Source organism: Dermacentor albipictus, chromosome 1 (assembly GCF_038994185.2).
Source record: "Dermacentor albipictus isolate Rhodes 1998 colony chromosome 1, USDA_Dalb.pri_finalv2, whole genome shotgun sequence".
In the NCBI taxonomy this organism is placed as follows: domain Eukaryota; kingdom Metazoa; phylum Arthropoda; class Arachnida; order Ixodida; family Ixodidae; genus Dermacentor; species Dermacentor albipictus.
In genome coordinates this window covers 52,937,736-52,963,836 of record NC_091821.1, presented here as the reverse complement: position 1 = coordinate 52,963,836, position 26,101 = coordinate 52,937,736, and the positions used below count along the sequence as shown (strand labels likewise).

The 26,101-nt window shown below is 41.6% G+C and overlaps 1 protein-coding gene and 1 pseudogene across 2 annotated transcripts in view; both read left to right on the top strand.

Annotated features, from left to right (window-relative positions):
- Nucleotides 1-26,101, top strand: part of Kyat (Kynurenine aminotransferase) — a 107,453-nt gene that overhangs the window by 1,323 nt on the left and 80,029 nt on the right. For both annotated transcript variants that reach the window (XM_065428570.1, XM_065428571.2), the window contains 2 exons: nt 12,929-12,987; nt 22,441-22,585. In XM_065428570.1, coding sequence (XP_065284642.1) covers nt 12,929-12,987; nt 22,441-22,585 — 204 coding nt within the window. The remainder of the gene's footprint in view (nt 1-12,928; nt 12,988-22,440; nt 22,586-26,101) is intronic.
- On the top strand, nt 18,510-20,095 carry LOC135899381 (tigger transposable element-derived protein 4-like; annotated as a pseudogene).

The following is a 26,101-nucleotide window of genomic DNA, read 5'->3' as shown; positions in this document are numbered from 1 at the left end:
TAAGGAGTCGGCTTTTACAACAGCAATAGAATGGAAAACTGCCCTCAGATGTAATTTCTTTTAGAACTTTATATTGTGCACCACTCTTTGGGAAATCGCTAGCAATGAAGAATTCTGATGCTGTGGCCTCTTTCTTTTTTTTAGCTGATTGTTTAATGTGACAACGTTAGTGCCATGATTATGGTAACAAGTCCTAATCATGTCTTAAGAGAGGATTCGGTGTCATTTGATTATGATTGAGGGAACATTGTGGCACAAAAATTAAAGGGGCCCTGAAACACTTTTCGAACATAGTAAAAAAATGTTGCCGATTTGTACAAGAGGCTCATGTGAACATGTGAGCCAAATATTATTGCACTGCATGCAGCAGGGAATTCACAATATTGTGGCAAAAGACCTCCCGGAAAATTGCTTGCTTTGCTTCCCCAATGTCGTCATGCAGCATCATCGCAAGCAGCTGGACCCACCAACAGCTATAGGCTGATTTTGTGATTGCGTAAACATTCTCAGTAATGCATAATTGCTAATGTTGAGTTAAATAACTGAAACATATATATGTTGCAATCTCAAAAAGACAAAAATAGTTTAATCTTTCCACTGCTAGCCAATGCATGACAGTTGCGCATAGCTGTTTCTGCTGTGCATGGCCTCCGAGATAGCAGCAACATGCTGCATAGCGTAGTCTAGCTGCATAGCGTAGTCTACTGTGGCTGGCACCAAGTGCCATGACAAGCCCATTTGCCACCGAGACACATAACATTTTGGGTGGGGCTTTGCCCCCTTTGCTTCTCCCCTGTGTAGCTTCCAGCATGCTAGTGGAGACGAAACGGGAAAGAAAGTTGCATGTTGGTGTCATAACTTCACTTATACTTGAAGGAGCGTACAAATTCTTTCAGTATGAGATTCATGATACGACATCCTTTTATAGTGAGGCCATTCTATGATTAGTTGAAAAAGTGTTCCGGGGCCCCTTTGAATACTGCTTTCATGTAGCTTAAAGGGCAATGCCGTTGTTTTCATTAGGTCAAGGAAATGGTTGTTTTAGTTTTCCCTGGGGCTTTTGTCACACGTAATATTGTCGTCTATTTTATTTATTTATTTATTTATTTATTTTCAAATACTGCAGCTCTATTCAGGGCTATTGCAGGAGTGGAGTACAGCAAACATAAACGGAAACAAAGGCAGTTGAACATAACAGATAAGAAGAAAAAAAGGGGAAGCAATCTTATCGCACTATTGCTTCTACAAAATCACGCAGTGTCAATTCACGAACAGAACCAGGTAACTCATTCCAGCACTTGACAACTCTGGGGAAATAACAGTGTTTGGACATGTTAGTACGTGCAAAAAAAGGCTTCAGATTGAGGGTGTGGCAGCGTCTGGTTGGAAGAGCACTGGCATGTGTGATGTAATCATCAGCGGATAGTTGACAGCATGAGGGAATAGTTTAATGTAACAGCTTTATGGAATCTGTATGTCGCCTTGTGCATACAAGAAGAGATAAATTCAAGGAATTCATTGCAGATGAGGGCGAAAAATTACAATCGTAACGATGACAAATGAAGCGAACAGCCTTCCTTTGTACTGATTCGACTTAGTTGACGTCACACACTTTATAAGGGTTCCAGACGCATGAAGCGTACTCTAATACAAGACGAATGAACGTTTTATACATTAGTAATTTGCATAAAAATGAACAATATTTATCAGCAAGAACATTACATTGAAACTAACTCTGGATTGGAAAATAGGCCGATGATGCACGTCGGAACAGGCACATGTTGGGGGCAGGAGTGACAGGAGCGCTAGCAGCAACATTTTGGGATAATATTAACTACAGTGAAATATAAGCATCCTTGTACGTCCTGATGGAAAGATAATATAATACGTACGTCACATGGGGCACCTTAGATGGACATTGAGCTTGATCCAGATTGTATTTCTCTATCGTGATTGGCTTCTCAGTGCAAGATGCAGATAGGAGCCAATCATGAACCAGAAATTCGATCTGGATCAACCTCAAAGACGACTGAAACTAATCTGTGTTACTGGGTTATAAGATCATGTTGCTGCAAAGAACAGCAGATAGGTTGATAAAATACAAATACAGTTTGCTGTGGACAACACAAGCCCTGTATACCTTGTTTAGACAACTTTGCAAGATGTTGGTGCAACTGCTGCTACTCCCATGCCACAACAAGCAAGTGAGGGTTGTTTGCTTTAAAGAAGGCAAAAATTGAGAGGGCACATGGCCACTTTTTAAAAAGACTAGAGGAATATTAAGTAAGCATGCATGGATTGGTAAATTACACTTCTTTAATTAAAGTTAAATTGCATACAGAAGCCGGAACAGAGTCCATAGGCCACACAGCCTCACCAAAGGCATCTGTGCTATTACAGTCTGGCACGCAGGCCGATGAGCACAATTTCAAGACAGCAGAATATTATGTCTGTAAACATTCTATAGAAAATATTCTACCTTTCATATGGCGAAAGAACTGACATAAATTGTCACATCTTTGTGAACAAAGAGGAAAAAAGAGTTAATTACAGAATGCAAAATAAAACAAAGCATTTGCCTATATCACACAACAAAAAATTTTATTTTAAGGTCTTCAAAGTACAAAACACTTCACTAGCTATACAAACTAAATATTATGATGTGTCAGGATGGATTTGACCAAGCTGTTTAACCCATTAATAATGTACACTATACTGCTGAGGTTTAGAGCTCTTCATAAAATGCAGCAGCAGAGTTGATGGCTGGTGACTTGATTGGCACTGGCATGAACCACTGTAAGACACGAGTCGATAATGCACATGGAGTTGGTCGACACCCTCCTATCTTTGTTGACCGTGCCAACATTTAATGCAATCGTGTTTCATTCAATTTTCAGAAAAGTGTCTTTGAGGCTCCCAACATACCTAATAACCAATTTGAGATACCAGGCCTCTCAAGTAGCTTGCTGATCAGTGACTTTACGGAAAACTTGGCCTGAATTTCACCCAGTTCAATCTCCCTAAGTGTGCAACAGGCCCTAGACGGTGCCTCGACTTCGTTCTGGGAAGTGGATTTGAGACCACTTGATGAGCCCAGGTGCAGAGGGGCATGCTTGGCAGTCTGAATTCGTCTGTGCTAGAATTGTAGTTAAGAGCAGGCGTCTTCCACAGAGTGTAGAAATCACCAGCCTCTGTGTGCACTAGCGCAGTCTTTGCTTAAGGAAAGAGTCATGTGCTGAGTGCTTCATGTGCAGATGCCTCCCTCCACTTTGCGAAGTGCTAGTTCGCTAAGACATTGCAATGAAGCCAATTCAAGCTGAAGGCTTATGCGACACTGGTAGCACCCTACTACAATAAAAATCACCAGCACTTCACACACAATTGGCTGTTATCCTTACTTCATCAGTGCTGGGGTGCCGGAAGTACAAACTTTCAACTTGCATTATATGACAAATATGTGCATATGTGAGTAAGAACCACAAAATGTGGTGTGGGAAATCTGAAATCAAAATTTTTGGGAGCGAACAAAGTGTAAAACTGCATTTAGTATCCCTTTAATAAATATGTGGCTTGCTTAAAGCTTCTTTGAGTGATCTTTGTCTGCCTAACAAAAGGCAGATAACTGCTGAAAGAGCCTTGTGATGGAATATAATGTTTTTCTTTTTGACATTGCACCCCAAATTGTGCGCTCCATTACCAAGACTGCATTTTTGCAGAATATAAGGTGTGTAATATGAAGGGACACAAAATTAAAAAAAAAACATGCTGAAAGAAATATCCAGCATAGCTACGCTGTCTTTTTGTTCTGCTTCTTAAAATTGCCCTCTTTCTATTCTTGCCTTGTGTTGGCGGTGGCATGTAACTGATTGATCTGGTTCTCATTCTTGCTGTCCGTTTTGTGCTATTTGTGCTACCTTACAGCTGAATGTGTGTATTGCATGTCTTCATAATATAAAATTTTCTATAGTAGTTTGCTCATGTAGGTCTTTGTTGCTATGCATGGAAGGAAGAAAAACACTGGCTGTTACACCTATCGCACAAAGGCTTTTAAATATTGTAGACAGTCTATTGTGCAGTAAATGTAATATCCACTGGGTGTGCATGTTTTTAGTTTGCCCCTCCTTTCTTCTTTTTATAATGTGATAGCCAGTAAGGCAGTGGTTCCTGTTTAATATCTAGTTATAATTCTTGAAGAAAGACATATGCACCCTGAAAGATGCTATGTTTTAATATACAGGTTTGCATTTTTAAAGTGTTCAAGGTTGGTAAAAGACAATAATCACCTGGTATTAAAATGGTAAAGTAATGACAAAAAAAGGAACATTTTTGCTTCAGGTTACTGAATTTTCTTAGATAATATGCTTTCTCTTAACACACTGCAGACATGCACGAAAACACTTTTCCCATAACAAGGTTGTTGACATTTGAGAGCCAGTGTTGCGGTAATGTTTCAAAAGGTGCCGTGTGACAAACCACCTTTGGGGCTGAAGTGCATGGTTTTAGCTTGAAGTCAGTGACTGTTGTATTGAGAAACAACTTGTAGTTGGGTTAGTTGGTAGTGCATTGCTAGAGTACATGAATTTAATGTTAGCTGAACGACCACCACATAGACACATAAAAACACTGGACAAGCACTAACTGGCACAACCTTTAATATGATGAACAATGTGCTGAATGTCCAATGTTTCTATGTTCTTGTGTTGTGGTCATTTTTAAGTTCATGTACTCTGGTAATGCACCAATGAGTCCAATGACAAGTTCTCTACTCAACAACAAAAGACACTCTCTTTGGTTAAATACTAAGAGCTCAAAGCAGCCACGCAAGCAGACATCAGAACAGTATAGCTCGGCAGGAGCAAGAGCTCTGTGGTGAACACAAAGTTGTCCACTGCGATTGAAATGTGACTTAAAACAGCATGCTGTATGACACTGAGATCAGTGTCAAAGAGGTAATGAAGCATCTATATTGTCTAAAGTCACATACTGCATTTAAAAAAATACTATACTGGGTTTGATTTTGTGGTGGTACGGAAAATTAGAACTGCGAAAAAAGTGAGATCCCTAGAGCATAAGTTGTGTTAGAAAACAGCATCAGTATGAGTAGAATGAACATGCTTTTCTCTCCTGGTGATGCTAAATACAACTCTTTAGTGTCACTGCATAGTCCGTAAACATTAGCTGCTCATTTCCATGCAAGAAGCTTGCTTGTCTACATTGACATTACTAAATTTTTTCTTGTCTTTCCATGTTACATAGGTCTCCCTACCAGCCAATGGACTTGAAATGCAGCCCATTTTAAATGATAGTAAGATAAGCTCAGCATAAATGTTGTCCTTCGAGCTGCTGCTATCCAGTCCATAGCTTGTTTTGTGTTTGAATGTGACTGGTCAGAGCTAACTGACACTTATCCCTAGTCAGCCAGTTTTGGTGCATTGTCCCTGTAGCCAGTCCTTAACCCTTTCAATGTCGCTGATGTACCAGTATGTTTCTGCATTTCTGTCCCACCATGTACTTTTTGACATTCCTTTTGCCAGATAAGAATGTGACAGCCACACCAAGAGAGCATTTGCCATTATCCATGACATTTTTTTATTTCTGCACAACCAAAAAAATTTGCTGTTGCGTTACTTTTATAATATATGAGAAAAAAAAAAAAACCAGATGCTAGGGATGCGTCACCTCTGGAAAAACCCGACAATGAAAGGTTCAAAGGAGTACTGACATGACATTTTCTAATTTGAAGTTTTTGTGTTACATGAAGGTGTTACACCTTGAAACCCTAGAAATAATACCAGCCAGCCTCAGAGCACCCTAAGTAATCTACTAGCGGTATATGTACTTACGGAGTATAAGGAAGGTGTACATGTCATAATGCAGAAGATGGTCATGTGAAAGCAGGATATCGTGAAGTTTTGACACTCGTTCACTCCATGGTCTGTTATGCTTCTACATATGCTGTGCAGTGAGTAGCAGCATAGCAGACTGCCGAATGAGCAGGAGCAAGTGTGAAACCGTCGCAACATCCTACGCCATGACATCACGACACATACAGTAGGGAACAAAACGATATGCTGTTGTGGTTTTCAGTGAAACATTCATTACCAATTTATTACCAACATTTCTAAGCTATTAGTTGCTGCAATTTTTTTCAGTAATGTCAAACAGGGTGTGTGCTTCTGCAGCCAGAGGGACAGGGATGCATAACATTTTGTTTAGTAACGGTGCGTGCCATAAAGCTCCACTTTCCACTTTGTTCATTTGATGGTGCTCACTACTGCCTATCTTTACAAGTTTGTGTGTGAGTGGATGTACGTCTGTATGCCTTTTCTTTTCTCTCTTTCTTTTATCTTTTATTACAGATTAAACATGCACTAGCATGCCAAGCCTTGGCTACATTCTCCAATTATCACTAATATCTCTCTCTCCAGTGCACACATATTTTCATATACTGGTTGATGTATCCGGTTTTCTTGTAATGCATAAATTCTTGGAATACGCAAGTTGCGTGCACGATGGGTGAGCTATGTGGTTTAAATAACATAATATGGCAATAAGTGTTCAAGAGGCTATTGCCCAAGGATAGCGGTTTTGCATGACACAGCATCAAACTTTCCGAGCAGCTTAACTTGGTGCACCCAAAATGCAAATTATCATAGCTCTTTGTTCACTACTGTGCACCTCCTGGGAAACGAAACCAAAACTTGTATGAAGAAAACTTATTGTATTAAATTATTTAGGGCACTTGGTGACTTGTCAGTATTGTTTCTAGGCTTTTGAGGTGCAATACCTTTAACACAAAAAATGAGAAGTAAAGAAATGTTATGCCAGTACCCCTTTAAGTGGCTGCTATTGGCAACATCAAGTGTCTGCAATCTGTGCCTTACGAAATGCGAAAACACTTGTGTACTTAGATTTAGGTGCACGTTAAAGAACCCCAGGTGGCCCAAATTTCCGGATTCCCCCACTACAGCGTGCCTCATAATCAAATCGTGGTTTATTGCCATGTAAAACCCCATAATTTAATTTTTAAGCTACTTTGCAGCTAAACATTAGGAAAAGAAAACAAAATGTCAGCATTTTGTGTTCATGTCAGTGTGCACTAAAGCAGGTTACATTCAACAATGGTGACAGCAAAAGCTTCGAATGATACTGCTTGGAAATTTTATTACGGGTCTTTGGTGGTTGCATATTCTATACAGTGTCTGGTTGATAAGCAGTTGTGGTCCTGTATTGTACAACCTGTATCATGTAAATGCTGTAATCAACAAGATACATGGTGCAGCTCCTGCACATGTGTTGTACCAGGGTTGCGCTGTTGTGTTCATCCTATGGCATTTCTATCATGACAAGAGAAACAAGAAAAAAAATAAGAAATCCAAAATTTTGATGCAAATTCCTCTTTAAAAGTTCCTGAGAGCAGTGTCTGAGCCTACATCCAACCTAAAACACCACTTGTTTGATAAAGACCTTCTCATTTACACATAATATGATTTGTAGCTTCCTTGAAGAGGCACTGCAACAACTTTTCAAGACTGGTGTTTTTGCTCTAGTTCTGTTTATGTGAAAGTGCTAATTTTAAGACGGTAATGAAAATTTGGTGAATGCAAATATGTTATTCAACTAATGAGTTCCAAGACGATGCCAGGAAATGACAGGTAATCCTCAGCTCAATGTTTGGCAGCTTCAGCTATCACATTTCGCACTTTCAATCACATTCGCCATGCAGCAAAGCACAATGTCATGGACCTGTAGAGGTAGTTGGTGTGCCATGATGGCCAAACGTGCTCAGTGAGCAAACTCAAATTGGTCGGCCATACTTGATGTGTAAATGTGAGAATACACTGCCAAGAAGCATGAGTGCTAAAACAAGTTGCGTTAAACTGACTCAGCAAATTTTGCGTGATTTTGGAAGTAGAGAATTGTCGGAAATGGCATTATGGCTTTTTAGTGTTGTTGAACCGGAGCCTGAGTAGAGGTATGCAAAGAGTAGAGCAAATACATAGCTGTAACAGCTGTCGAACCGGAGCCTGAGAAGAGGTATGCAAAGAGTAGAGCAAATACACAGCTGTAACAGCTGGCTCTGCACTCTAACTATACATGTGTTTTAAGGGCAGATGCGAACGAAAATTGCTTATGTCAATGCAAGCCTGTTGCTGGCTGCTTGCCCAAAGGATATGCCCGTGTGAGAGCCATTTTAGACTACACCTGATAATAGGGATGGAAATAGTAGTGAGTGTCCTAAGTCTCATCTCTAGTAAAACTTTGTGTAGATTCTCTAGATTGCTTTGTGTAGTGTGCACTCTAAATGGCGACTGTAATACCTAATTATGTTCTTCTTGCACAGTGCTTGTGATAGTATACAAACATCAAGTGTGCATAATATTCTTAACCAATCACTATAGCCTTAGTGTGCGACATCCCACATTTTCAGAATTGCTGCAATGTGGCGGTCTGTCAGTGCTGCATAAGTTTCCTGGGGGCGTTGCAGGTTCTCTTTAATGTAATGGCTTGATAGCTGTAACATAATTGGGAAGCAGCCTAAAACACCACCAGCATGATTAAAATTTTTGCTGTTACAGAGGAGGTCTTATAGCTGCTTTAATGTATGGCTTGAAAACACGCTGTTGAATCAGGTTTTTATCAGGTAAATTTCATAATGCAAAGATCAGCTTTGCACACGTGGCATTAAAATGGTACATGACAAAGTAGGACAGCAAATCAGGAGGCTTGCAGAGCATGCATCATGTCACAGAAATATATGAGAACAGTGGAACGCAATTAACTGTGCCCTTATTGAAATAGGTTGTGTGCCTGCTTAAGATGTGAATACATGTCAGTTGTGAATACATAGATGGTTTGAGTACTGCAACATATGTAGTTCTGGATGTAGTGCAGTGGGCCTTTTTAGTTGGTTTTGGATGTAGTGCAGTAGCCTTAATCATTATAAATTTAATGGCTTCTTATTTTGGCAGAAAGCTTTGTTGGCATGTTATGACTTAGCAGGCTCTTTGCTTTCTTATTATGTTTCAATTATTCATTTAAGAGGTGTTTTTCCAGTTAATATTTTGCATATTAAGATAATATTCAGTATTTTAAGCTGCTTAACTTTAATCTTTTCATTGATATCATTTGGCAGAAGCTCATCATCATGACTCAATTTTTTTTTCTGGGGGCCCATTTCGGCAGGGGTGTTAAAAGTACAGCTCTCCAAATTTTTTAATAATCTTGTGGGAGCATTGATCAGTGCCGTGCCACAGAGCACATCTGCGAAAGTAGCGAAAGTAGACGTATGTGGCACAGAGCATCCTCCTGTCGAAGCATCGTCTGCTAAGCTATTTCATTGTGCTTGATGTAGTCCCTTCCACTTCCACTGCAAGCACAAACAAATGCACCCACGCATGTTTTTATGCACATGCCACGTAACTCCCATTTGCTGTGTTTGACTGTCGTTAAACTCATAAGCAGTAGGGGCTATGCCGTGCTGAATGGAATAGCCTAGCAGATGATGTTCCGGCAGGAGGACATTTGCATGCATGCACCTACTCTTGCTACTTCTGCAGATGCGCTCAATGACACTGTACTAACTGTCATGTCGGTCGATGCTCCCTCGAGGATACAAGGGTTGATGCAGAAATAAGGTTCCCAAAGAGCTCCAGCCACACAGGAAGGTGCGAGGTGAAATCCGGCAACACTGCTGCGCGCGGCTGTTCCCTCACTCTTTATTCCCCCGGCCGCGCTTCATTGCACTGCTCATTCTTGGCTTAGCAGCCATCCCATATGGAGATTTCCATTGTGGATCCTGCCGAGTGCGAGATTTGTTCCGTAATTCGCTTTTTGCACGCCACAGGGACACCACCCGTGGATATTCATTGTCAGTTGACAGAGGTGTATGGCGGCAAGTGTATCTCCATTCAACATCTCCGAAAGTGGTGCAGGGAGCTTGGTGCCAGTTGGAAGGAAGTTCACGATGAAGAATGGAGTGGAAGATCGTCGATTTTGAAGGCGGTTATCGAGATGGTCCAATGTGAAGTGCTTCAAAACAGGAGAATCACCGTCCGTGAACTTGTTGCTCAGATTCCTGGGAGTTCTTACAGTACAGTGGAAAGAGCTTTGACTAAAAAATTGGGGTATCACAAGTGTTGTGCTCGATGGGTACCGCGGCTATTGACATTGGACCACAAGGAGAACCACCTTGACTGTGCTTGCCAGTTTCTTCACTAGTGTCAAGAAGATAAGGAAGGATTGTAGGACTCCATCGTTATGGGAGACGACACGTAGGTGTTTCATTTCACTCCCAAAATGAAACGAAAATCCAAACAGTGGCGTCACCCAGAGTGACCAGTCGCAAGAAGTTCAAACAGACTCCTTCTGCTGGCAAAGTCATGGCCAGTGCTTTTTGGGATTGTAAGGGAATGCTGCTGATCGATTTCATGGAACGTGGGACAAGAATAAACTCAGTTATTGTGCAACACTAAGGCATGGTGCAGCAAATGGTACATGTCCCTCAATATCAGTAAGTGTTCCCACGTGTGCTTTCATCGACGTCGTAATTATGTAGTACAGTCCTACTCCCTTAACAACTGCACTTTAACACAGTGTGAAACATTTAAATACCTAGGCGTGCATATATCTAGTGACTTATCTTGAACCCATCATATAAATCAGTTAACTAATTCCTGCAATGGATTACTAGGTTATCTACGCCGTAACTTGTCATCAGCATCTCCCTCAGTCAAACTACTAGGATATAGAACCTTAATCCGAACTAAACTAGAATATGCTTGTGCTATTTATGACAACCATCAGGTTAATATGATTAACACCTATGAAGCGGCTCAGAACCGAGCGGCCAGATTCATTCTTTCTGACTACTCCAACAACACAAGTGTTTCAGCCTTAAAATCCAGGTTGTGTCTTCTCTCGCTCACCTCCCGCCGCAAAAGTGCTCGTCTTCTTTTATTTTTTAGGTTCTTTCATTTACAGCCCACAGGTAACCAGGCCATCATTCCAGCCCATTGTTTTTCCCGCCACACGCATCCTAATGCTGTGTATCTACCATGCGTCCATTCCACTACGTATCAAAATTCTTTTTTTCTATACACAGCCCTTCCTTCTGACATCGCCCTCATCACTGACATTTCTCGTTTCAAAGCTGCCATCTAAGACCATCTTTCGAGTCGCATTACCTAACCTGACACGCCGTTTTTTCAATGTGCCCACCACTCATGTAATGTCCTGTTCAGGGACCTTTGAGGTATAATAAATAAATAAATGAATGAATAATAAAAAAAAAAAAACTCGGGCGAGCTATCCAGAACTGCCGGTGAGGATGACTGGCAACCAGTGTAACTGCTTTGCGACAATGCCTGACCTCACGTCTCCTGTCAAATCCAGAAACTTTTGACAAACTTTGGGTGGACTGTCATGCCCACCCACCGTACAGTCCAGACCTCGCGCCTAATTATTATCACTTGTTCCCCAAGTTAAAGGAACATTTGAGGGGCCAACGCATCCAGAGCGACGATGAAGTCAAAGAAGAGGTGAAACGCTTCCTCAACGGGTTGGCGGCTGAGTTCTATGACATTGGGATACAGAAATCAGAGCATAGTCTACAAATATACATAGAAAAAGATGATGATTATGTAGAAAAATAGAGCAAAGTTTCATCTTTCCAATGATGTAAATTTCTGTCAGAATAAACAACATTGTCTATTTCTAAAATGGATGGGAACCTTATTTCTGGATCAGCCCTCATATTAAAATCTTAAGAGAGGTGTACTTGTTGGATAGGGCAGGGGCAAAGGCTACCTGCTACTGAGCTGCCCCACTAAAGTCATCCCATATTGGGAGTGTAGAAAGTGGCTGCCTGCCTGCCTTGCCCAGTTGTAATGCCACTTTTTTTATATTATTTCTTTGTCATTTTAGTTGCATTGTTCTTGTTCTAAAATATATGTCAGCCTACTAGCCAGGCTGACCGTTCTGAATTCTTACGAAGTTTCGGATGCTTACCTGCACAATACTAGCCTTCTTTTTTGTTTCTATGTACTGAGTGCTCCAGCATTTGTTTGTGAATGATCAAAGCCTCCATTAGCTGATAGGGGTTGAACAATGGGAGTTGCAACATTGGTTGTTGATTTTGAATAATCTCACCTCATTGATTGACATCATTTAAAGTAGGCAACAGTCATCATGATAATTTTAAGTATTTAACAAAAGATAGGGAGGTAAGCGTGAAAAAGAAAGTGGGAGAACAACATTCTTTTGAGTGTGTGTTATTGGGGTAAAAAAAAGAGGGGGGGGGGAGCAGTGAAGAAAGGTCTCCAAGTTATAGAAGCTTATTTTACACCAGTGCTTAGAAAGTATACTGTAACTGGACACCTAATAAGATGTTAAAGTACAATGTTTGATTTATTCCACATACACAAATTTTCTTCAGCAGTTTATGCTGATTAACTCTTGATGTTGCCTTGTAAACCTGATTGTGCAGTAAATGACCACTGTATTTGTTCATTAAAAGTAACAAGAAAAGCTGAATTGTTTTATCATGTTTCTCAAATGCATAGTGCATGCATCTAACTCACAGGCGTGCGACTCTGCAGTACTTGTCTAACCAGATTTCAGCTTAACAGCTTTCTTTTTGCATGTGGGATAAGGTTCATAAAAATTCTCTTTACCCAAGTCTAGTTTGTAGACTGCTAGCACCTTGGTTATTGTCGCAATGTCCTTTATGGGCCGTATCATTGACTGGTGCATGTGTGTCTGCCAGTTGGACACACAGTGCCATTGTACAAAAGTTCTGCAAGTGTGGCCCCCATTATTTTGTTGTATCCTTTGTTTTCTGGTTTTACAGTCTTTTTGTTTGATATCCATGGGAGACCAGCCAGGTAGGGTGTTACTGAATTGTTCTCTTTTGTCTCTGGTAATTCAGAACAAAATGGCCAAGATGGAGGTTGCAAAACGGGTCCAGGGAATGCAAGACAGTGTGTGGTGAGTTCCAGAGCAGCCATTTTTTAACATGTAATAATGACAAGCCGTGTGGCTAATGGCACAGTCTAGAAAGAACAAGTCTGGAAGTGTGTGGAAGAGAGAGACAAACTTTATTCTGTGTAATGATGAAAGGATTGAAACGTTTATGTAAAAGTGAGGTAACTGAATTTTGCATTTGTCAAGTGCAAAAATTTTACCTGGTGCTCTCATTCTTGTGTGCGTCCATGGCTGAAACTCCTGCATCCATTTTCCAGGCATTATGAGCAGAAAGATGAGAACAGTGAATGAATGAATGGGTTAATCAGTCAAGATATGTATTTGTAACGTAGTTGAGCATTTCATTAGTTGTTTCTTTTTAAAGGGCAGCTGCAAAAAAATTTCACTTTGGCTAAATTGGTTGTAAATAACTATAGTATATTATTATCAAAGCAATAATGACAAAGATGCAGAGCTCGTAATCTTCTCATTTTCTTATTAACAGTTTTCAAATAGCACTTAAGCAGATGACGCTTGCACCTGGTGGTTACTGGATATAATGCAAATCACAATCCATGACGTCCGAGATTTTCTGCATGCCATGGGCGTCGCCTACTTCTCGGAAGTCATGCAGAGGAACTTTGCTTGTTTTCAGCGTTGCATTATTATTGCAATTATTGCAATTGTTACGTCATTATTGCAAGCAGTAACGGCGGCATTTTTTAATAGTTTCGGCATTGGTAACATGTATTTTTGTGAGCTTTCTGTGATGCATCCACTCATAGTTTAAGCATAAAATTTTGCATGGATGCTGCTTTACATCTACTTTGTCTAAATCTAGGCTTTGATGCGCTCAAAAATTTTGTTGCAGTTAACCTTTACAGTATACATTTTACTATTGGCTTCAAAATAACAATGTTAAATTAACAATATAATATAAGAAAATAAATGCAATGCATCTGTGCAGTCTGGTCAAAAAGAAGCTAAATCAGACACTTAATCTATTTTGTGCCATTGCTTCCATTTGGAAACAAATCACAGCTTAATTTTAGGATGTGACACAAGCATAAATATTTTGCAAATTCACTGAAATGGAAATTTAACATAATTAAAAATGTTTACAATATTATACAGAATTAACAAATCACCCGGTAGTAGTTACGAATTTCGTTCATGCGGTTACAACTTGATGGCAGTTTCCTGCCAAGCCGTCTCGTCTGCAAGGAGCGAAAACGAAGGCTTCTAGGTAGTAAGTTGCCCGTAATTATTTTGCCAACATTTACTGCCACTGTTTTCTCTGATGTGTCAGAGACTACAATATTATGTGCAATTTTAATTACGCAGAGTTATCGTGTAAATATTGGCGTGCTAGCAAGAATGTTCCCGAATGGTAACAATAGTGCAAAACGGTAGCAGGCATGCTGCTGATGCTGTAGCTCGTGTCCACGTGGATAAATGACCAGTTTCACCCAACCGATGCCTCGCCACAAGTTTTGATCCTTGAGGAAGCTGTGGAAATGGTCCTCAATCATGATTCTTTGGAAAAAGTCGATGTTGTACTTTTGCCTTTGTGGAACGCGGACAATGTACTCGCTGACGAAGAAGAGGGGTACGCCAAAATTGCGCAGGTGGATGCACTGCCAAATGAAGTTTTAGGTGAAGTAGAGGTGCACAGTTCACATACAGAGGAAAATGAACATGATGAAAATGCAATAGCTCATTCCAAGGCGAAAAAGCTAGCTGCAGCGATGCTTAAGTGCAAGCGCAATAAGTACAGGAGCTCAATGGGCAGCACAGCGAAGTGCCCTTGCGTGTCCCTCATGCCGAATTAGTGGACAAAAACCCATTTCAGATCTTCACTCGCTTGTTCAAAATGGAAATATTGATCTGATAATTGAAAAATCGAACCACTATGTGCAACAGCAGAATGAGAACAGCTTTGAACTGAATGGAGAAGACCTTTGTCAATTTGTAGGAACTTTAGTTTTCAGTGGCTACTACAAGCTTCCTCATACGGACCTTTACTGGTCAAAAGCTGATCATCTCAGTGTACAACTTGTATCGCATACAATGAGTTGCACCAAATTTTGTGAAACCAAGAAGTACATTCATGCCACAGATAGTACAATGCTAGAAAAAGGAGAGAAAGTGTCAGAAGATATGGCAGCTTTTGCGGCTAGTCATTGCTTCACTCCAACGGTCTGGAATATTCTCAGCTAAACTCAGTGTTGATGAGCAAATGGTACCATATTTTGGTTGGCATAGCTGCAAAATATTTATAAAAGGAAAATCAATGTGCTCTGGCCATAAGCTGTAGGTTTTCTCAACGTCATTAGGTTACCCCTTTCACATTGATGTTTACTGAGGAAAAGCTGATTAGGAGAATGTGATAGAGCCACCAGGAATGTACATTTTATTGAATGCAATGAAATGTGTAGAAGTGTCAACAAACCACATCATATTCATGGACAATTAAATTGCTTTACATCTTACTCTCTACTACAAGAGCTGAAAGTGCCAGGGTTTCGAGCAACCAATGCCGCTATAGAGAACCGAGTGTAAAGGTGCTCGGAAGAAGATTCAAAAGAATTTTGCAAACGAAACAGAGGATCCTTTGATTACATGTGTGATGGTGAAATCCTCGCTGTGAAGTGGAACAACAATAAGTGCGTTTGCATTGCAACAAATTATGACGCAATACAACTGGCAGCAACTGCCAGCCGCTACAGCCAGAAGAAGCGAAAAATGGTGAACATCGCACAGCTGAAAGTAATTCAAGAATACAAGCATATGAGAGGCGTTGACCTTGTTGGCCTATTTATTAGCGACTATTGTCCCTGCAATCTTGGCAAGAAGTGGTATTGGCCTTTGCTGAGCAAGTTGCTGCTAACACTGCGTGTCGCTGCTTGGTCACTCTACATAGAACTTGAAAGTGAGCCAAAACTTGGCCAATTACAATTTATCCCTTCCCCTGCCATCTTTCTTGGGCAAGAATTATACAAAAATACAGATTTTAAAAATAATTCTACGCATTTTGAAACAACCCAAAAATATCCTTAAAAGCACTTTATTTGTAAGATACATGCAAAATAATTGTTGAAAGTATGGAGAGAAAATTGACTTTACTGCATGCACAGTGGAGAGTCCCCGACTTTCTGTAGTCTTCGTTTCAAAAGATGTCTCTTTGAAAATTAAAAAAAACAATACTGTCACAAGCGGGGCTCATGCTTGTAGCAAGGGATAAATTGTAGACTTGGTGTGGTGCATTTCAAAGCACGGAATAGTGCAGAGTGCTACTCCACATTCCTCACACCAGGTGCATGTAGCGGTTGGTTTCATGGAGAATTAAATCTGTTAGTTCATTCATTAAAAACAATTCAAAATATGGTGCACAGTTCCCGTCCTCTGTCACAGGTGCAGTCTTGGTCAAAAAACTTAAACCTGCTGTGAACGGTGGGGAAGCAGCTGCACTCCGCTATTGCGGCGCTGCCACCGCTGCTTGCTTGTGCCGAGGATAAAGAGGGTGAGGGAAGCATGTCTCTTACTCTCAGGCATCGTTTGATAACAGCGCTCGTGAGAAACTAGTGCGGTGAGTGCAGCGCGAATGCAACGGTGGCGAAGCGGAAGCCACCCGACCGGCTAGCTTACCGTTTGCAGCGTATGCTGGATGAGCAAGCGGGGTCTCTGGCAACCGCCGTCAAACACGATATGCTCAAATTTCGCGATTTCGAGTATCGTAATCATCGGTTAATGTTTTTCAGGACCAAATTAAAGGAACAACGCTGTGAATACTCCTGCGCATGCTCGATAGCCGCGATAGTGGAGCGCAGCCGCTCCTCGGCCGTTCACAGAGGGTTTAAGTTTTTTGACCCAGGCTGTACCTTTATGCCAGGCGCGGCCGTGAAAACAAACCTTGTCCACTACCAACACGTTGAGACGCTGTCGTTGTCTGAATCCGATAACTCAGAGAAGATATGCTGCTCAGTATTGGTGCTGCCACACTTGGAGGAAAATTGAATTTCTTCACTGCCAGAGTCCGACAAATCTCAGCAAACAAGATTTTTTTCCGGAGCGGAGCTGTTGATGGCATATACACGCACAAAGGAGGACGCCATTTTTAAATCGCGTTTGTCAGCATCGAAACGTTACTTGACCAAAATGCAAACTTTGAATGCATATTTTATTTTTTACTGTGCCATCTGTTGAAGCCAGAAAGAGCTAAACAAAATTCATCAAGGTAGCTTGACTGGCAGTGCACGAGTGGACGAGCCCAGCACATCTTCGGTGGGAGCGGTACAGACTGTGTGGACGAGCTCAGCTTCTCTACGGTAGGGAAAGGGTTAAAGACAAGTGTTAGACGGTGGATGATTTTTTAGAGCGACCAGGCCCGATTGCAACCCTCTGGTTCCACTGCAGGAGAGGCAGTGGTCATCATGTGGTGCCATTAGGCAACCAAAGCCGCTGCCGGCAGTGCGCACACACGCACATGAGCACACACACAAAAAAAAAACAAGAAAGAAAAAAGAAACCAGAATGACATGCCAAGTGTGCACAGTGCCTCTGCATATTCATTGTCCAAGTGTTTACCCCAAGTGATGGCAACAGGTTTCCGCAACTTTCAGAAGAAAAGAATGTGCAGTCTACACACTTTGTGCCATTGTTTCCTTTTGGGAATGTGCTGTATTTCACGAAAGAGTTGGAACAAATCGAATAACACTTGTTTTCCAAGTACAACTCGCCTTACGTATGAAAATTTACCAACTTATTTTGTTTTCTTGTGGGCGCTTCTAGTACCGGCATTTAATGGGTTAAGTTCGCAGCTGCAGACACCACCACATTAACCCTTTACTGCATGAATCTTTATTTTCTTGTGAAAACATTAGGCTGGCCTTTGTTTAGGCGAGATATGGCCAAACAAACCTGAATTTAATAAGGAAATGCATAGTTGTTATTTTATGAGCAAAATTTTTCACATATCATATATTATAAGCCATGCAGTTATGGGTATACAGTGCAGTCCACTTATAACAATACCAGATATAACAATATATCGGCTATGACGATGGGTCGACATGAGAGTGTCATTTTATGCATTATGTCTATGGGGAAAAAAAACATTACGATAGGTTATTCACTGCATATCGAATATAACGATCAAGATTTTGCCGTCTGGACGGCGTTTTCCGTGCCAAATAATCGTAACATTTGCGTTGCTTAGTTCCCTGAAACGAACGATGTTGAGACGAGGCGATGTTTACCTCCGTAAGTTCATATCCGCCGCCATTATTGCACAGCGCGTCCCGCCCCGCCCGCGCACCGGAGAGTACCTGAGTAGGCGCAGTGCGCCACAAGATGGCGCTAGCTGCTTCATGCGCGTCGGTCGCAGTCGCTCCGAAACATAGAAAGAAAAAAAAAGCGACAAGCAAATCGGCACGGTGGCGCCCGTCCCACACTCAGTCTCTCTCTCTAGCGAGAGAGCAGATAGCAGGCTGACGCCACCGAAGCAGCGTGCAACCAACGGTACAACCCAGTGACCCAGTTCGAAGATGGCGCCGACAAAGCGCAAAGCTGTGTCACTTGACACGAAGATGGATATTTTGCAGGACTCTTGACGTGGCTTCAAGGTGAACACCCTCGTGAAGAAGTATGAGCTCGCCCAGTCGACGATATCAACCCCATCTTGAAAACTGGGAGCACCGCGATTGTAAAGGCAGGAGCTATCAGCGGCCATGCCGATTAGCGGAAAAGGGTTAGAGACCCTTTGTACGCTGATGTTGAAGAGGTGCTTTACCAGTGGTTCATCACAACCCGCGCGCATAATGTGCCTATTAGTGGGCCAATACTTGCCACCAAAGCGAAAAACTTCGCTTTTCTTCTGGGACACCCAAATTTTGAGCCTGGGGGAGGCTGGATTCAGTGCTTTAAAGAGCGGCACGGAATCATTTACAAAAATGTGGTAGGGGAAGCGGCGTCTTTGGACACCCAGGCAAAGCAGCAGTGGCTGCAGACAAAGCTGCCCGGCGTGCTTGAGCGCTACGCGGAGAAGGAGATATATAATTGCGACGAAACTGCACTGTTTTTTCAAATGTTGCCGTCGAAGACTCATGCTTTTAAAGGAGATTGATGCCCCGGCGGGAAGCACTCGAAACTTAGGGTGACCGTGTTGCTGTGCGTTAGCATGGATGGGAGCCATCGTCTCAAGCCTTTTATGATCGTGTGGTCAAAGAAGCCAACGTGCTTTAAGAATCGGCACATCCTGGTCCGCTATCGCAGCAGTAAGAAGGTGTGGATGACCTGCGACCTGTTCGAAGAATGGCTGCTCGAGTTCGACAGTATAATTGAAGGCCAAGGAAGAAAAGTAGTGTTGCTACTTGACAACTGTAGTGCACAAAGCGTTAAACCGAAGCTAACATACGTTGAATTGATGTTTCTGCCTCCGAATAATACGACAGGCTTGCAGCCGTTGGATGCCGGCGTGATCGCCAACTTTAAGGTCCTGTATCGGCGGCACATGCTGGAGTGGATAATTTTAGCCATTGACCGCACAGCTCCTGGCACGTCGGGTCATGCAGACGGGCCCCCTGACCTGAAGCCTTTTGAAAGCCTTGCGCCATGCATGGTATGAAGTAAAGCAGTCAACCATATACAATTGCTTCAAAAAGGCGGGCTTTGTGCATCAGGACGAACTTCCCCAACCCACTGAGACCAACACGGTAGAAGCCGCTGACATAACCGAGCTCTGGGAGCTCGTTCCTACTGGTGACACAGGTGGTGCGTTGATGGAGGAGTTTTTGACTGCAGACAGTGCTGCCTCGTTCTGCGATGAGGTCACCGACGAGGCGATCGCCGAAGATGTGCTGTCTTGACAGACGGCAAAGTTGTGCGACGGTGGCGACGGCAGCAGCGACAGTGACAACGAGACTGGCAGTGGCTCCTTGACCCCGGCCTCGATGTCCACGCAAAGTGCAATGTTGTCGATCGACTCCTTAATTTATTTTATGCATGCTAAAGGATTGCTGCCAGTGTTCGCGCAGCAGCTCTAATGGAATCCATACACACCGCGATTGTGAAGCTGAAGCTGCCGCAAAAGCAAGTGCAAATTTCGGACTATTTTGGCGCGCCTAACCCTTGACACAGTCATTGGCGCTAGAAATAAAGTTTGTTTTTCACAGGCTACTTTCTACATCATCTATTCTTTAGAGCAAGTAGCGAATTCGAGTTCGGAGCTGCAAAGGTATGTTCCGCGTTTTTTATTTAAACATGTTTTTTTAAATAACTGCAGTCCAGATATAGCGATCATCAGTTATAACAATCATATTTTTTGTCTTTCTTGATATTGTTATAAGTGGACTGCACTCTACGCTGTGACCGTACAGAAAGGCATCTGAATTGCAAAAAACCTGAAAAAAATATCTGATCCATTGAAAAAATTCAAAACTTTGCTGTATTTGCTTTGCTTTATTTTCTGTTTCAAGATTCTGTAAAATTTGATGATGTCATCCTTTATAGAATAATTGTTAGTGCCAGGCCGAAAACTGTGGAGACTTTCTTTATAAAAAAACGTTTTTGGTATCAGACCAGGTGACAAACACCATAAAAATGAGCATATGCATAGCATGAAACAGACACATTTGTTGAGACCAAATTTGAAATTTTGTATGTTCTTTGATCTCTGTGTCACCTCCGGATTTGGCACTATGTATACTGGCAATTGATAACTGCCGAATCCTGAGACAGCACAGAGATAAAAGAATGCATGAAATTGTAGAAGCACACGCAATAAGAGTGGGCCCCTCTTGCATAAGCACGGCCTCGCAAGTTTATTTTACAAAGAGCTCAATTATCTTAACAGTTTGATCGTCTGATTGAGTGACATGGCTGTGTGCTTGTTTTGCTCTATGCATTGACCATTTGGCATCGCAAAGAACAGATTTTTACTATTTGTGCATCTTTTAGTACATGTGTTTCTTCAAATAAAAACTGGTTCTTAGTCTGCACCCTTGTGTTGTCTTTCCTTGTCCTGTCATTTAGCGCTTCACCAAATCAGCACTAAAAACTTGCTATGTGCATGCTAGAGGAAAGGGTGGTATTGTAATGTACAAACACCTTGTGCACATGATTTTGGATACTCAATGCTACAATGCTCGTGTCTGTGACCTTTATGAAGTGGAGTGCTTTGTTGTTGCCGGGCCTCGTGAAGGTGCTCCTGAATAGGCCCAAATAGAGTTTAAAAAAATCTTATGTGGGTGATTTTCTGAGGCTCTATTCCTGGCATGCATGTCGGCTGCACGGCTGCTGTTATCTGCCATGATGGCTGTCTGATTGTCTGCCAAGAAATCACTTTTCTTTCTCTCTCTCTCTCCTTTTTTTTTAAGTTGTGCTGCGAAAGGAAAGCATTACAAAAAGTGTTTCTGCACGTAAATCAAGATAAGCAAAACATGATGCAGAGCTATAAACTTGTTCGAAGGAAATGTTCTTCTGGTCCTTGGTAGCTATATTGTGATGTTAACAATTAAAACAAAGTGAATGGTAGTGTGCAGAAGACCGTGCAGTGTATTTGCAATTTTATGAATATGCGATGGCAATCTCAGATTGTTGCCATGTCAACTTGTTGATTGGCTGAAGAAATATCGCGTAATGTCACAGGAAGGGTCGTTTTGTCAACGTCTATTTGGCATTGCGTAACATGCTGAGCTGCCGTTGCAGATATCTTCCGCCCTAATTTGTGGAGTGACCGCCATTGCTATCGAGCGAGAGCAGCGCCTGTTCATATCATCAGCCAAGGTCTGGTGGAGCGTTAAGATGAGGACACCTGAGTTTGCCAGTCTGAACATGCGCATCCACAAGGCTGCTGCATGGCGCTACTGCAGGCATTCAACTGTAATTGCTGCCAAATTCCAGTGCTGAAAGCTGTGCGCTAGTTACAGTTTACTCTGTCAATAAAGCAACTGGTTACTGGTAATTGGTTATTGCAAAAAAGTAACCTAATTACATTGGGTGTTACCGAGTAAAAACAACCAGGTCAATTACAAAACTACCCAAAAATGTGAATAATTGAGGGCACAAGATCAAATTCCGGCTGTGGTGGCCATATTTTGATTGGGGCAAAATGTGTACCTATATCATCACACTGTCTGCTGCGAGCAGTATGAATTCAATGATGATTGTGGCCATTGCAGTGGTAATTTTCACTGACTAAGCAATATCTAAACATGAAACAAATGCAGCGAAGTTTTCACAATGACAGGTCAAGGTCTGACACAATGTGTGTGTGTCACTGAATGCAGTTTGTACTTTGTCACCAGTGACAGTGGGTAATGCCTGTAGTACATACATTCCTTAAACATTAGCTTATAGTTGTTATATGCCTTTATATGCATTTGGCATAAAATGTTCGCGTGCATTTCTGATTATGCCTTGCATGAAAATAATGTTAGACGCCCATTCTTCCGTATTTCTTGCATTTTCACATTCCAGGGTGGAGTTCATTCAGCTTGCTCAGGAAACGAAGCCCATTAATCTCGGTCAAGGGTTCCCCGACTTCCCTCCACCAGACTTTGTTGTTAAAGCCCTGCAGGAAGCTGCTGCAGGCAACTTGCTTCATCAGTACACACGTGGATATGTGAGTAGCTGTCAATACTACAGCTGTTTCCAGCATCTTTTCTTTTTTTCCATACTTTGTGTGGTTATATTGTTACCATTGCATTCTGAGATGTTGTTAATTGCGTGTGTTCAACCAAATTAGCGGTATCACATATTTCTCTAAACTTAGAGTAACAAGTTGTCTTTTCTAAATTAACCCTGAAAACTCCCAGCAAGAATGCAGTGTTTTTGTTGTTTGATACGCAGAGCTGAAACATTAGAAATAATACCGCATATAGGCATCGATAGGTTAATCATAATTATTTCTGGGAAGTGTATGCATTGGCTCATTAGACTAGGCTAGTGTAGAGGAGCCTGTATTCTGATAGGAGGATGCAGGGAAGGGGATAGCTTATACATTTTTTGCCTTATATTTGGTACATGTGAATGGATTTGCAGTGGAGTAAAAAGAGTAAGACTGGTTTATTTCTAAGCATTGTTTTTAATGCTCATTACCTATTGGGCACGATGACGTACTGTGGCACCATCTACCACCACTGCCTGAGTGATCGGTAAAGTTGGATCAAGTGTGACAGGTCTGCTTCAGCAGCATAGAGCTCTGTTTCTTGTCATATGAACACAAAATCTGGGCAGTTATAGTGATTATTTTTGCATGAGAGGGCTTTTCTCTTTTTATTCAACTGTTTTGCATGCTGTATGAAAAAATGCTGCATTTTTCAGTGCCATTTTATCAAACTTTGCTGTGTGTGCTGCCTGCATGGCAGATACTCTGCAGAAATGGATGAATGGGCTAGCTTCTTTGGAGCCTAGATGCGGGATTTGAAGGGGGGGGGGAGTTGGCACGCGTCTCGGCTGTGTCTGCGCATGGCTGTAAGCGCGGCTGAGCGCATCCGCAGTGGTGCACCCTGCTTTAAAGGTAATCTCCCGTGTGTGCAAAGAGTGGGCGTGCCGAGATGGCTTGGTATCATGTAAGCTGTCTTCCTGTGCGTTTAGCATTGAAGGTTGCCTAGGTAATCGCGAGTTTCGGTGACCCATTGGAGCGAAAGGCAGAAGAAGCATTCGCTCCCTGCTGCCTACGCTTTTCATGATAGCGTCGTCACAGTGCGGGCGACGCTGTCAGCCGTGGGGGCGGAGTGCACGCGAAAGCATGGCTGGCTTCGCTTAATTCATAACGCCGATATTAAGATATCGTCGACGTGGCATGAAACTGTATCATTCGTTGCCGACTCCCAAATGCATAAAAAAATTATCAGGTTTTACATGCCAAAACCACGGTCTGATTTTGAGGCATACCCTAGTGGGGGACTCCTGAAATTTTGACCACCTGGGGTTCTTTAACGTGCACCTAAATCTAAGTACACGGGCGTTTTCCCATTTTGCACCCCCCCCCCCCCATCGAAATGTGGCAACCGTGGAAGGGACCCAAATGCCTTAAAATTAATTGTTTTATCAATCAGATTTGCTTTTTTTGATGGCCTGATAATTCTGAAAATTCTGCGGCTCCTTTCCGTGTAAGAAAAATCTATCGGCAACTGTGCGTATTTCCATAAAAAGTAAAATTTCAGTAAAACGAAATTTTGATGTAACAGAAAATTTCAAATTTTACCTACTTCGTTATATCGAGGTTTAACTGTATTACTGTATAACTGTATTACTGTAACTGTATATTACTGTCAAATCACCATATAACAAAATGGGATATTACTAAATACAGTAATGGATATAATGAAGTAGGTGAGATTCACCTTGAAATCCCCAGAGATTCATAGTGCAGTACTTTCAGTAATGGCCTAAGGTTTTTTCTTTTCGCATTGGTAAACATCTGTAGCCCACATGTCATGAATGCAAATCTTTCATAAAAATTGATGTACGTCTAAAATAAGCACCTTGACTTGGGACCTGTAACATAACATTCAGGATGGTGAATAAAAATTCTGGCCTGTTATAATTTGCTCAGCACAGTGCCTTTTCCCATCAATAGAGAGTTTTAGATTAGGGCTGCAAGTGGCTTGTGTACCCAAAAAATAGAGGCTACGTCATTGAGCATGTGCAGAACCCAACACGTGCTTGGATTCTTTGGGCAGCCGCTTGGAAGAAACATTGCTACCCCAAAGGCATCTCGTTGCTTCCGACATGAGTAAGAATTTCCATGAGGCGAAATGAGATGAGTGCAGCCAAGACATGCTTGCAGAAAACAGTAGGTGTTGAACATGCCTGCGTTGTCCTATTCTTCAATCTCGCAGCAGTATTTCACAATGCATGTTGACGTCATCCTGCTTCAGAAACCGAAGGCGAAGCAACTATTACAATGAATCTGATCACAATGCACTTCTGCAGCGAACGTGCTGTACCAGATGGCAAAATTTATAGCCTTGTGGATTGCTTTGGCTCTGTTTTAATTGCAATCTTATGCATGTATACATTGCTTCCTTTCAACAGAGACCTTTGGCGTATAAATGAGCTATCTTTCATGAAAAAGTATTTCTTTTATTTGTAATTTTATGGTTGGCTTCATATATTTTAGGTAGGAGTATGCAAATATTCTAAAATTTCGAATACCATCAAATATATTTTTAATATTTGTATTCGATTTGAGAACTAGGTATTGGAAAGTTCTGGAATATTCACTTGGATACGAATATTCAAAACAAATCACATTTCTGGCTGTGCAGGAGCAAATATGGTTCTCAGCGTTTATTTCTCTAATGTAAGAATATTTGTATGATGTATACAAAGCTGATTAAGAATTTAATTTTCGTTGAATGAAATGTAGTTGTGTGGTTCTTAATTAAAATTTTTTTTTTCTTTAACCATGTTTGTTGCTTCGTCACATAGTCACACTTCAATCGCTGCTCCCTTAACCACCCTTGCTGATGTCAGTGACATTTGGTTGTGGATGGCTTTTTGCCCGAAGCTTTGCAACGCATTTGAATCGACCTTGTAGACTGCGTGCTCTTGTGTATGTGTGAACTCCACACAATGTGAAGGAATGCTTGTAATGATTTCTACATATGCTCTTGAATAAAATCAACCCTCAGGGGAACAGTACAGTTGCACTTGATATTAGTTAAACGCAGTTATCAAAAAGCATGCACTCATGAGAATTTGCTGTTGTTAAAAACATCGTTAAAACAGCCTAGACATCGTATCGAAAAATTGGGCATCTCGACAGAAGCTTTCGTGTCTTCACTGCTGCTGTCGTTTTAAATTTAGGTTGCCGAGTTGCCCAAAGCACAAGTATTGCTTAATTTTATTTAGGAAGTGATAGAAGCACTGGAGACTGGTCTCGACAGTATCTCCATTCAAAGTTTTATTTTTCCAGACTCTCCAATCTGCCAAAAATTGTGAAATCTGACCAATAGTTAAAGTTCAGTCATTTCAGGCAGTGCAAGGGCATTGCTAGTGAAAAAAATTCCAACTTAAATGTTTAACAATGTGAGAAAAACTGTCAATCAACTGCAATATGCTGCTTCTGGGAATACAGATTCAGCGGGCCAATCCTCAGTCGCAATGGCCGTCTCACAGGCAAATAATC